Here is a 12252-nt window from a genome sequence, read left to right as displayed (position 1 = left end):
TTTCCTTTGTAATAAATATGACCAACTGTGCGGGACACAGCATTACAGTGATAACCAGTCAAGGATGCTTAAAATTTTCCATATTGGCCGATAGAACCCACATTTCAGGGACATGAAAATTTGCCCGCCCTCAGGTACGGATCATTGCCAAAGAAGGAGCATGTGCCAGAATAGCTTTCTCGCTATGGCCGATGCACCATTATCTCTCTATTTGGCCTTTGACCGACAATGCCAGTACATGCAGACAGTTTAACAGACCGAGAAAATCATGATCCGCAAGGTCACAGACGTAAGCGTTAGTACCAGGGGTTTTCTAAGCTGACAAGGTGCGGCTGCCAAAAATTGGTATGAACGGAAAGCACGGGTATAAACGGATGGCATGAAGCTGAAGAAGAGCGAAGCCGTGGGAACTTCGGTCAGTGTTCATGGTTGGGCTATTGTTCATGTGATGATGACATTGTTCGCAAAGGTCCAGCTATCATGCAAATGTGACGCTATTACATTCATTACCAGCTTCTCTAGTTTCAGTGTAAAAATGGGACTATTTTTCATTTCACGTCGCTTGTAAAGACAAGCTAGTTCATTATGACTTCAGCGTTAAAGCGCTATAGTGAGATCGGAGCTGGATTATAGGTAACCGGGGGCGCCATGGAATAGCTCGGAAAACGTGATGATGCAACGAAATTTTTGGGGGCCAATTTAATGTCCACGTTGCTGCCCAACACTTGTCTGCTATCTCTTCTTTCTACTAATAACAAGAACATAAACATGGGTCTTCTCGATATCGTTCCCGCTGGAGTTGTCACTGGTGACAACCTTCGCAAGCTTTTCGCCTATGGTATGTTATGCTCTGATGTTTTTGATCATCATAATGATCTTCACCTAACTGACGATTTATGTCTCGGATAGCTAAGGCCAACAAGTTCGCCATTCCCGCTATCAACTGTACTTCCACCAGGTAAGTTTTTATTGAGTTTGCTCGGGGGATTCATCGAGGAACTACTGTTTTCTCGAGAAGACTTGCGCGTTAGATGCGTTTGGGCGAGCTGTGACGCTTTCACTGATCAGCATTGATTGTTATGAGCGTGGTTCTAACGAGATTTTTTTTTTTCTCGCGTGTGCTTTAAACTTCAGCACCGTCAATGCTGCTCTCGAAGCTGCTCGTGATATTGGTTCTCCCATCATCATCCAATTCTCCAACGGTGGTGCTGCCTACTTTGCTGGTAAGGGTTTGAGCAACGAAGGTCAAAAGGCCTCTATCCTCGGTGCAGTCGCTGGTGCTCATGTAAGATCATAATCGCCTTGATAACGATATCTTGATAACATAGTGTAGCTGAGACTCAATTTTTTTTTTCTTTGCGTTGCTTTGGATTTTTTTATTTTACAGTACGTTCGCTCTGTCGCCGCCGCCTATGGCATTCCCGTCATCACTCACTCTGACCACTGCGCCAAGAAGCTCCTTCCCTGGTTCGATGGTATGGTTGAGGCTGATGAGGCTTACTTCAAGGCTCACGGTGAACCCCTCTTCTCTTCCCACATGTTGGATCTCTCTGAGGACCCCAAGGAGGAGAACATTGAGATCTGTCTCCAATACTTGAAGCGTCTTGCACCCATCGGCTGTCTTCTCGAGATGGAGATCGGTATCACTGGTGGAGAGGAGGATGGTGTTAACAACGAGAACGTTGACAATGCTTCCTTGTATACCCAGCCTGAGGATATCTGGGATATCTACAAGGCTTTCTCTGAGATCACTGATCTTTTCTCCATTGCTGCTGCTTTCGGTAACGTTCACGGTGTCTATGCTCCTGGTAACGTCCGCTTGCACCCTGAGCTTCTCGGCAAGCACCAAGCTTATGTCAAGGAGCAACTCAAGTCTGAAGATGACAAGCCCGTCTTCTTCGTCTTCCACGGTGGTTCCGGCTCCACTCAGCAAGATATCAACACTGCTGTCTCCCACGGTGTTGTTAAGATGAACGTTGACACTGACACCCAATGGGCCTACCTTTGCGGTTTCAGAGATTACTTCAACGCCAAGAAGGAGTACCTCGCCACTCAGGTCGGTAACCCCGAAGGTGCCAGCAAGCCCAACAAGAAGTACTACGATCCCCGTGTCTTCGTCCGTGAGGGTGAGAAGACCATGATCAAGCGTATCCAAGAAGCTTGCGAGCATCTCGGTAACGTCAAGCGTAACTAGATTCTTATAAGTGTGTGTGCGTGATGCTGCTTTACGGCATGTATGATCGCAGTCCATTATTGTAAAAAGAAAAATTATATTGTGTCTCTCCTCCCCCCATCCATCTCAAAAGTGTAGCAATAACGAACGTATGATGCACTCATCAAACATAATGGAATAAATTACAAAAACCATACTTCCTTCTTGCTGCTTCTTCGCTTTTCCTTGGCATCTTCTACCTTCTATCATTGAAGCATGACTGGTGATCATATTTCATACAAAATAAGCCTGAACAAAGGATGATATGAGGTCATCTTCCTCAGAGAAAGAAGCGTAGTTGGCCTGTGTGCGTGCGGAGTTTGGAATGTTAATGATCATGGGGACGGGGTTCTCTAACTTGGGAGGACCATCTTTTTTTTTCTTCTCTTTTCCTTCGACGGTTTTTCAATCATTATTTCCTGACATCGACATTGAGCAAGATGAATAGCTTGGAGAGCAATGATTATGACATTGCTGCTGCAACCGCTAAAGATGGTAAGCATTTCCAAAGTGCTTTGCCACGGATCTCCATCTCGTTCCTGAGACCCTCTGTCTGTTGGTTTCTAATCATTTATTTTTGTGTTATGTAGCTCGAGCACGTCGAGTAGAATCCTCGAGACTTCGTATTCTGCTGTTCAAGGGCCTGCAGTCAGATGATCCAGACGACCGAGCCATCGCTCTTGAACGAATCGTTGATGTAACAAAATCGTATATTCACGCCGCATACCCACCCAACTCACCTTCCAAAGCATCGGCCGCTTCCACTGATACATCTGCTCCAAATACGCCCAACCCTGGACAAACGCACTTTGACGGCTACTTGTACGAGCAAGAAAAGACATACCCGCAGCACCCTTCGGTGGAAAGTTTACGAGAACTCTCAGACAATGACGCTGAGTTACCTTCTGATCCCGAGACCGAAGAAGCTGCTGAAAAACTTCACAACTACTTGTTGACCATCGTACGCTTGTCCATTACCTGTCCATTTCGGGATGTTCGCAAGACGTTCAAAGACTTTTTGAGGAAGCTAAAGGTTTGTGGCAACATCCCGTTTGTCCGCTTTAACTTTCCATAGAATACCGCTCACACGCTCCGAACTTTCTCGCTCATCCTATTTCTGTTCTCTAACCCAAATATCCTTTATATAGGAAAGCGCAATCACCATTCCAGAACCAGTCAACGTATCACCTTCGTTCTTTGTGCATCCAGAAGACGTCTTTTCACTCGAATCCTCGTCATCCGCCCATGTGTTTTACCCTCGACCTGCCAATATCTCTATTTCGCCCTGGTCAGACGGCGCAAGCTCCACCTTCAGCAATGATCACAACGATACCATCATCAACGGCGGTCCTCTCGTAGAAGCTGACGATGAAAATTGTCACTCTGATGATGATGAAGAAGCGCCTATGGGACAACCTTCAGATCAATACATTAGAGATTTGATGGTTAAAAATTACTTAGACAGTGGAAGACTCTCCAACACTTTTCGACTCTTGGCGTTCTTTCCCACCTTTTTTGAAAAGTTCGATCTTGCCTACCATCAGATTATGCGATCTTCAGTCGGCCCCTTGGAGCGAACCTGGAGAAGCTATCTTGGCCTTCTGGTAAGAAAAAACCGCCACTTTGTCACTTTTTGTATATGCATAAAATTTAACCCACCCACATCAAAATAGGCTGCTGCAGAACACAAGTGCCAATACTTGGTGTCGCTTCAAAAGCTTTATTTCCTCCAATATGGAGGCGATCCATCCTGGCTTAAGGGCATTGACTATGTTCCACTTAAACTTCGCAACATTTCTACTCTCTTGGTCCTTCTGGCAAGGCAACCATGGGCTCTGACGGAAAATCACATTCACGATCTCTTGCACTGTAGAAATGGCGGTAATCCTGTTACTGATTCTTGGACCAAAGGCGAATTAATCCAGGCCATCGTTGTCATTGCTACATTCCATAGCTTGAGCAGCTTTGTCCTTGGCTGTGGCATTGTGCCTGAAATCGATACCCGAGGTGGCTATTTTATAGCTGGGGCTCCCCAAAACCATCAAAGTGCTGGCATCGAGCATGAACTGGATGAACATATCGTTGTACGACACCCTTTGCCCAATGAACACGACGCCTTCAAAGCTGCAGCCTCCGCCACCGGCTGGAACGATGATTTGGATGAGAATCAGCCTGTCGCGAAGCAACCCGAGGCGTTCTCATCTGATATGGGACTCGGCCTTGGCGTACGTTTATTGGAGGGTGATGAAAATTGGGAAAAGCAGCAATTTGGTGAAGCAGGCGAAGAAGAGGCCACGGATGAAGATGACCTGTCTAATCCCATCAGCTTGAGACGTACGAGCGTACTCATTTCAATCCTAAAGAAGAAGAAGGATTCTGGTCTGAAAGATTTTGTCACCGAAAGCCTTGCTGTTGCGGATGAACGTCCCGAGACTGTACCAGAGGAAACAGTGGATGACGAAGGTAAGCCCACTTGCCTAACCCTTTTTTATATATATACGTATAAAAACCTTGACTGGCATGGTACTAACGGTTCCTATAGAAGATGATCATCATGTTTCGTTTGCAGAATCGCCTTCTCGAGCTTCCCGCATCAGTGCCTTGAGCATTCATACCAATGCATCCTCTGATATCTCTTCCTCAACGACTCATTGTAGCAAGTTGTCATCTAGAGCTAACATCGTCCTTGAGGACCTTGATCGTTTTATTGATCCATCTGCCAACGCTAAAATTCAGCGTACCAAGTTCAGCCAAAGCGACGATAACAATGAGTTCATGCTAAGCGAATACTGCTGGGAAGACGAAGGCTGTGATATCATCAACCAGTTCCTTCCTGGTATTGGTGACTGTCTTGATGCCGAGTTCGATGAAGTCGTCAACATTAGCGATTGGAGGTAAGAGCATCGACTTTTTAACTTACTTTACCATACAAGCAGCTTCTAACTGTCATCATCAAAAAAAGCATTTTCCACCAGACCGAAAGCTCAGTCGATACTGGACCACTGCGTAACGCCATGTGGTATTATGCTCTCAAATTATTTGGAGTCACCAAGGAAGATTATGATTATTCGGATATCTCCACATACCTTACCAATCAAAACAAAGCTTACATCCAGAAGGTGTGCTATTCACCTCAAGAAATTCGCTATCACGATTGGAAGAATTTTGGCTTAAGCCTAAGAGACGAAGAAAAATGCCATGTCAATCTATTGACCGTCCAAGCCAAAAAGCAGGCCATTCTCATCTATGGCCTTTCTACCATTTCTCAAATCTAAAAAGTACTCCACCAACCTTCCAACCAAAAAACGAAATATAGCTGAGCAGATCCCGTCCACCAACAAGCATCACACCAAGCACATACAATACACTCTGTGCTGAGGAACCACCCTGCCTCAGCACATATCATTGCACATTCAACCTCTTTTTTTTTTTATACATACATAACAAATTTACTTCTTCCCCCCATATACTCTCCACCCATCCCACCTCACTTCTGTTCTTTCATATCCTTTGGAAATAAAAAATTGGCAGTCACGAAAAAAGAGTTTTTTTAAAATTTATAGAAACTTTTTTTTTTTTTTTTTTCTGCGATTCAAAAAGCTTTGCCAACATGGACTCATTTCGCCACAGGTCAGGCGGCTTGAAACAGAGCAATAAGCCGTTCAAGTCAAAGCATGCTTCCAAGAATTCATTGAAAGAAAAATCAAAGGGTATGTGTCCTCAGAAGCCCTCAATGGACGCTTTTGTCCTCGAGATCTAACCCTTGAATTATAGGTAAAATCAACCGATCCTCCATTAAGCAACGAGGTCAGGGACCGAGCAACAAGGCCGACCGTCGCCATGCAGCTAGAGTAGCGCAACAAAAGAAACGTAGCGAAGTTTACGAGACCACTCGAGTGTTTGAAGGCAAAGACGGAGCTCCAAAGATTGTGGTAGGTACATCCTGTCGATGATCGGTTCAATCACCCTATACAAAACCTGACTTCTTGTTCCACAGGCTGTATTGCCCCTCTGCCCAGACATCGATATGGATTTGGCTATTCAGAATTTGTACAAGGCTGTGGATCAACCTGTGCCTCAAACTCCCGGACCGCTCAACATGCAATCTGAGCGATTCAAGCACAAATTCCAATTTGTGCCTTTGCAGCGCAATTTTATCGACGTGATGGATGCCATGAAGGTCGCTGATTTCACCATCATGCTTATGTCCGCCGAGGTTGAAGTCGATAAGTTTGGCATCACCTGTTTGTTGGGTGTTTTGAACCAAGGTCTCGTGTCTCCCATTCCTGTTGTTCAGCATCTCGAACGCACCTCACCCAAACTTCGCGCCAACATCAAAAAGTCTCTCGTCGCTTTCGTGCAACAGTTCTACCCCGAGGAAGCAAGAGTGCACACCCTTGATACCGAGGCCGAAGCCATGACCGTTTTGCGTATGCTTGCCACTCAAAGACCTCGATCCATCAAGTGGCGCGAACAACATCCCTACTTGTTGGCTGAAAACGTTGAGTTTGAGGAGCAGGAAGGCGAACTTGGTACTCTCAAAGTGACTGGTGTTGCTAGAGGATGTCCCTTTAATGCCAACCGTCTTGTTCATTTGCAAAACTATGGCGATTTCCAAATTGAGAAGGTAAGCACACAGAGGATGACTGTAATGGCTATTGTCATGGACTCGCACTTAACTCCCTCATCAGATCATGTCGGCCCCAGTTTCATCTGCTCAAGTATCCGATATGCAGGAGGACTCTGCTGTGCTTGATATCCCTAATCCAGACGAGCAGGATGATTTGGTCTCTGAGAACGAGCCTGATTTCATGGAAAATGAACAAACATGGCCAACCGAAGAAGAATTGGCCGAGGCAGATGGTAAGGACATTTACAAATGTGTCGTACGTATCTATGAGAGCATCATAGAAACTAACCTTGCCTTGCCATTCACAGAGAGAGTACGACAAATGAATGGTGGTCAGCCTATGGATTCCGAAGGAAAGGTGACAAAACTTGTGCCAAAGGGAACGTCGGCCTACCAAGCTGCGTGGATCGTTGACGAAGAGGACGAGTACAGTGACGTTGATGAAGATGAAGAAGGACAAGATATGATGGAGGATGACGATGAGAATGTTGAACCTGCTGGTGCCGATTCAGAATTCCCCTCATTTGATGATGATGATGAAGAATACGAACTCATAGACATGAACGGCAAGGAGAAGACTGACGAAGACGATGAGTTTGATGCCGAAGAAGAAGATAGACAGTAAGTTTGGCATTTTTTTTTTTTTACCCTGCTAACCCGCTGTACTAATTTGTACACTACCCTAGGCTCCAAGAATACCTCGCTCGCCAAAAAGAGCTCAAGTCACATACCGATTTCCCAGACGAAGTCGATACGCCATTGGATACACCTGCCCGAGTTCGATTTGCGCGGTATCGTGGCTTGCAATCTTTCAGAACTAGCCCTTGGGATCCATACGAAAACCTCCCAATAGACTACTCCCGTATTTTCCAATACGAAAATTATAATAGAACCAAGAACAGAATCTTGACACAAAATCTTGTCGGCAAGTTCAGAGCGCGAACAAGAATCACCTTGTATATAAAAGACGTTCCCAAAGAAGCTTATGGTAAGCCTTTTCGTATGTGTTTACAGCTCAGCCAGTAGAGACACTAACCCCTTTGCCTCTATAGAATCATATAGTCCATCACGGCCGTTCGTCGTCTTTGGTCTTTTGCAATACGAACACAAGATGACAGTTCTTAACTTCCAGATCTCTCGTGACAACGCTTACGAAGAGCCTGTAAAGTCCAAGGTATATATATCTATGTATATTTTTTCATTGCCTGGGTGTCCCTTCTTGACTAAACCTTATTTCACACATAGGATGCCATGATATTACATATGGGCTTTAGACGAATGGAAGTTCGACCCATTTATTCACAGAGAGGTAATGGAAAGGGTCACAATAATGTTCACAAGTATGAGCGGTTCTTGCAAATGGGCAAACCATCGGTTGCCACCATCTATGCTCCTACGGTATTCGGTAAAGTGCCGTGCTTGCTCTATAAGGAAACCGACGATGTCAACGATCCTATCTTAGTGTCGGTTGGTTCATTCATGGACACTGACACCAGGCGAATCGTAGCCAAGCGTATTATTCTTTCTGGTCATCCATACAAGATTCATAAGCGCTCTGCTGTCATTCGATTCATGTTTTTCAATTCCGGTAAGTAAAAGGTTGGGTTAATGCCCAAATATTGACTCGTCCATTGCTCACACCTTTTTTTTTCCCAGAGGATGTCCATTGGTTCAAGCCTGTGCAATTGACTACCAAGTATGGCCGCACTGGTCACATCAAAGAATCTCTCGGTACCCACGGTTATGTAAAGTGCATGTTTGACGGTCCCATTACTCAGCAAGATACCGTCATGATGTATTTATACAAACGAGTCTTCCCCAAGTGGAATACCAAGCTTTGGAAAGGCGGATTGAATCACGCTATTTCAGCAGGCGGTGAAAGTAAAGCCATGGAGATAGATGCCATGGAAGAATAAGTTCTACAATAAAATGACGTTCTTGTGACTGTTAAAACAGATTGGCCCCCGCGAGGCTCTTTAAGCATGTATTTCGCATGGTTTTCTATCCCGCTTCATCTTTCTACCTTCTTCTTTTCAACCATGCCACCCAAAAGAAAGGCCGCATCAGCTGCTTCTGAAGCGATTAGCACTATCCAAGCCCCCACTACTCGATTAACTCGCTCCCGAAGTGATGCATCCGCTAAAAAACCAAAGTTGGAGTCAACAATCACACTACTGAAAGAGGGTGACGAACTTCCTGAGGATTTGAGTCCAGTCACTACGAATACCGGCGAAGAAGTACGTGTGCAGGATCTTGCTAAAGAATCTGGGTTGCTCATCTTCTTTTACCCTCGCGCCAATACACCTGGATGCACTACGCAAGCATGCGGTTTCCGTGATAGGTATGAGGAGGTGGTGGCCGATGGCTGGAAAGTCTATGGTATGAGCTATGGTAAGTCATAATGGTATTGGATATGCCGTGGGACGCTGGTTGAGTGGAAAATTTGGCGATGGGTTCGGTCCATCGGTTAATTTATTTATTTCATGGCTTTGTAACAAAAAAAAAAAATATTAACCGCGCACCACCCCACAGACTCTCCCAAGGCTCAAACTACATGGAAAACAAAGTATTCGCTACCATATGAACTCTTGTGTGACCCCAAGGGGGATGTGCTTAAGCGCTTAGGAGTGACCAAAAATCAGTCTGGCAATGGTGGAGGTGTCAAGCGTTCTCATGTAGTCATCGAAAAAGGCGGGCGTATCAAGAGTTTGAAAATCGGTGTGTCGCCTGCTCAAAGTATTGCACAAGGTATTGAGTCCATGACTGGAAAGTCCGTTTCCGTCACTCAAAAAAATGAACCGTCTATGAATGGTGGTGGCCAAGTTTCGGAGCCCACGAACACTGTACCAGCAACGGATTCCGTTCCAGCTGTGGTTGACACCACCCCGATCACAACCATCCAAGCAGAAGTTACCGATACTCCTATCGACCCTGCTCCAGCGGTTCTTGACAGTACCCCGATTCAAGCAGAGGTCGCTGCTGAAACACTCGCCGATGTTGCTGTTGACACGACTCCATCGAACACCGCTCTTGAAGACACCACCGAGCCCATTGTACCAGCTATAGCCAACCCGCTTTCAACCCTTCCAACAGAGCCTACTGCTGCATCTTTGACCGCTGTGACGGGAGATATCACCGAGTTACCGGCTGCGGAGTCAGAACTTCCTCCAGTTGAACCCATTATCCCTGGCTTTCTGCAGGATCAAATCGCACAGTTACCTGTTGCCTCAATGGTTGACCCTGTTACCTCTGCCGTTGACAGTACCTCGTTCACTAGCAATCCCTTAGATTCAGCCGTTGACAGTACTTCGTTCACTAGCATTCCCTTAGAGTCAGCGGAAAAACCCTCCATATCCACTGATACAGCGGAGTCAGCTAATCATAACCATGAAGAAAAACCATCCTTTGGAGCCTATACTTCAGGTTTGCAACAGCAACTATGAACAAAAATGATGCACATTCGTTTTCTCCTCATGTAAAAGCCAAACCGAAAAATGGGATGTAAAAATAAAATTTTTTTCTCACTGTAAACCTTTTGGGCGTTCCTCCTATGAGACCAACCATAAAGCCTTTCTTTAACGCTGGTAAAATCTTTATCCCTTTTTCTCTTGCTTCTTTTTCCAGGCATGAGCTTGTTGTCGCCACCAGCTTCGAGACAACCGCCCATCCAACCTATTTACGACTCAACGGGCTCAACCTCCACTTTGCTGGGGTACTCATCTACAGACCGTAGCTGGAACTTTCCCGATACCAAGTCTGTATCGTCTTCGTCTCCGACCACTACTTCACCGCCAGCTCAGCGACTTTTGTCATTGGATGCTTTGCGTGGAGTGGCAGTGCTATTTATGATCATCGTCAACTACCAAGGTTATAATCCGTATCCTGCTCTTCAGCACGTAGACTGGTTTGGATTCCATTTAATCGCCGATCAAGTGTTTCCTTTGTTTTTATTCGTAGCCGGTGTAGCCATTGCCTTTGCCTACAAAAATGTTCGTCGCAAACCTAAATACCCAACTATGTTCAAAATCGCCAGAAGATTTGTGCTGCTGTTCGCCATCGGCTTGCTTCTCAATGCCTTCCCTTTTACCGACTCTGACCTTCTGCAGACCTGGAGAATCATGGGCGTCCTTCAACGAGCCGCAATCTGCTATGTCGTTACCACTGCGCTCTATATAACATGTGGAACCAAAGCCGATGCTGTTTGGCCCCGTCGATACCTCTACTTCATTTACCCGGCTACCATTTTTATCCTGTGGATGAGCTTGACCTTTGCCGTGTATAACCCGGCATGCCAGACGCGTGGTGACTTGTCTGAAACATGCTGTACGGAAACCATGTTTGATTCTGCCTTATTTGGCTCTCATTCGTTGGGTATCTTTGATCCAGAAGGAACCATCTCTACCCTGCCTTCCCTCCTTACGTCCTGGTCCGGTCTCCTGATCGGCATGCACCTGAACCGCCGTAAACCTGAGCTTCATCGTCCACTGGTTCAGTACAAGCTCATTGCGCATTGGCAGTTACTGGCTGCAGGTCTAGCTAGCATTGCCGGCATGTTCAACTCCTTCATACCCATTGGCAAGCCATTGTGGACCCCTACCTTCACTCTGCTGACTTCTTCTGTATCCATCGTCCTATTTGCCATCGGCTTTTATCTCTACGACATAAAGCGTCTGGCTGACCACACTCACCCCAACGTTGCTTATCGCGCATTATCCTACCTTCTCTATGTTTTCTTGGCCTGTGGTCGCAATAGTACGGTCATTTATATTTTGTCGGAATTGGTGCTCAACTTATTTTGGGCCGTCAACGTACCGTCTGGTATCCCGCTTTACCAAGCCATGCAAACTATCATGTTTTCATCATGGCTACCACAAGGCCTTGACAGTCTTGTGCTGAGTCTTTTTTGGGTGGTGCTTATGATATTGCCCGTGGCCACATTGATGGATTATAGACGCATATATATCAAACTTTGATTTAAACCTTTTTGATTTATTAGGAATAGTAGACGACATGACATGGTGTTCGTGGTCACTGTTTCAACGCTTTTGTATATAACGACGGTTTACCTGTTTGAACGACACACATTTCATTTTTGAAACGTAGTGGCTGGCTGGCGGCTAAAAATTGCTTGCTTAGAAAATTTGCTTCCCCCTTTTTTGATGCCCTGACCTGTTTATAATTTGTCTGCACATCACTGACTGTCATTACCAGTGCTTTTCCATCTCTTTATTGCATCCTCACCACTTGATAGAGTAGAGTGACCTTACCTTGTTTTTATGCCTAAATAAAATCACACAAGTCGTCAGCTGCTGCGTCCATATACGGTAAACTACCTCAGATGTCCGTACAAATTCACGGGATGCGTGAAGTATTCAAATTAAACAAGGCGGTACCGGCGCCGTACCTTTCT

General features: G+C 45.6%; 5 protein-coding genes across 5 annotated transcripts; all 5 read left to right on the top strand.

The window, feature by feature from the left end:
- Positions 1 to 731: 731 nt before the first annotated feature.
- Positions 732 to 2529, top strand: K450DRAFT_238365 (uncharacterized protein). The gene is made up of 4 exons (XM_051588583.1): positions 732 to 838; positions 910 to 958; positions 1135 to 1285; positions 1388 to 2529. The coding sequence occupies exons 1-4, from the start codon at positions 769 to 771 to the stop codon at positions 2192 to 2194; spliced, it is 1077 nt and encodes a 358-aa protein (XP_051445147.1). The 5' UTR covers positions 732 to 768; the 3' UTR covers positions 2195 to 2529.
- A 66-nt stretch (positions 2530 to 2595) lies between these two features.
- K450DRAFT_238359 (uncharacterized protein) lies at positions 2596 to 5756 on the top strand. The gene is made up of 6 exons (XM_051588582.1): positions 2596 to 2707; positions 2803 to 3245; positions 3361 to 3816; positions 3886 to 4675; positions 4755 to 5106; positions 5175 to 5756. Exons 1-6 carry the CDS (start codon positions 2653 to 2655, stop codon positions 5485 to 5487), a joined length of 2409 nt encoding a protein of 802 aa, XP_051445146.1. The 5' UTR covers positions 2596 to 2652; the 3' UTR covers positions 5488 to 5756.
- A 41-nt stretch (positions 5757 to 5797) lies between these two features.
- On the top strand, positions 5798 to 8799 carry K450DRAFT_238356 (uncharacterized protein). The gene is made up of 9 exons (XM_051588581.1): positions 5798 to 5922; positions 5987 to 6144; positions 6210 to 6839; positions 6904 to 7075; positions 7151 to 7463; positions 7529 to 7830; positions 7895 to 8016; positions 8088 to 8430; positions 8499 to 8799. Exons 1-9 carry the CDS (start codon positions 5823 to 5825, stop codon positions 8756 to 8758), a joined length of 2400 nt encoding a protein of 799 aa, XP_051445145.1. The 5' UTR covers positions 5798 to 5822; the 3' UTR covers positions 8759 to 8799.
- Positions 8800 to 8851: 52 nt separating this feature from the next.
- Positions 8852 to 10427, top strand: K450DRAFT_238350 (uncharacterized protein). The gene is made up of 2 exons (XM_051588580.1): positions 8852 to 9233; positions 9375 to 10427. The coding sequence occupies exons 1-2, from the start codon at positions 8882 to 8884 to the stop codon at positions 10283 to 10285; spliced, it is 1263 nt and encodes a 420-aa protein (XP_051445144.1). The 5' UTR covers positions 8852 to 8881; the 3' UTR covers positions 10286 to 10427.
- Positions 10428 to 10468: 41 nt separating this feature from the next.
- K450DRAFT_280132 (uncharacterized protein) lies at positions 10469 to 12146 on the top strand (the record flags this gene model as incomplete). The annotated part of the gene is made up of 1 exon (XM_051593355.1): positions 10469 to 12146. The coding sequence occupies one exon, from the start codon at positions 10469 to 10471 to the stop codon at positions 11813 to 11815; it is 1347 nt and encodes a 448-aa protein (XP_051445143.1). The 3' UTR covers positions 11816 to 12146.
- Positions 12147 to 12252: the final 106 nt, after the last annotated feature.

This window comes from Umbelopsis ramanniana, assembly GCF_025399195.1.
Source record: "Umbelopsis ramanniana AG unplaced genomic scaffold K450scaffold_23, whole genome shotgun sequence".
NCBI classification, from domain to species: Eukaryota; Fungi; Mucoromycota; class Umbelopsidomycetes; order Umbelopsidales; family Umbelopsidaceae; genus Umbelopsis; species Umbelopsis ramanniana.
The sequence above is the reverse complement of the archived record's forward strand: the minus strand, read 5'-3'. Positions and strand labels throughout refer to the sequence as shown.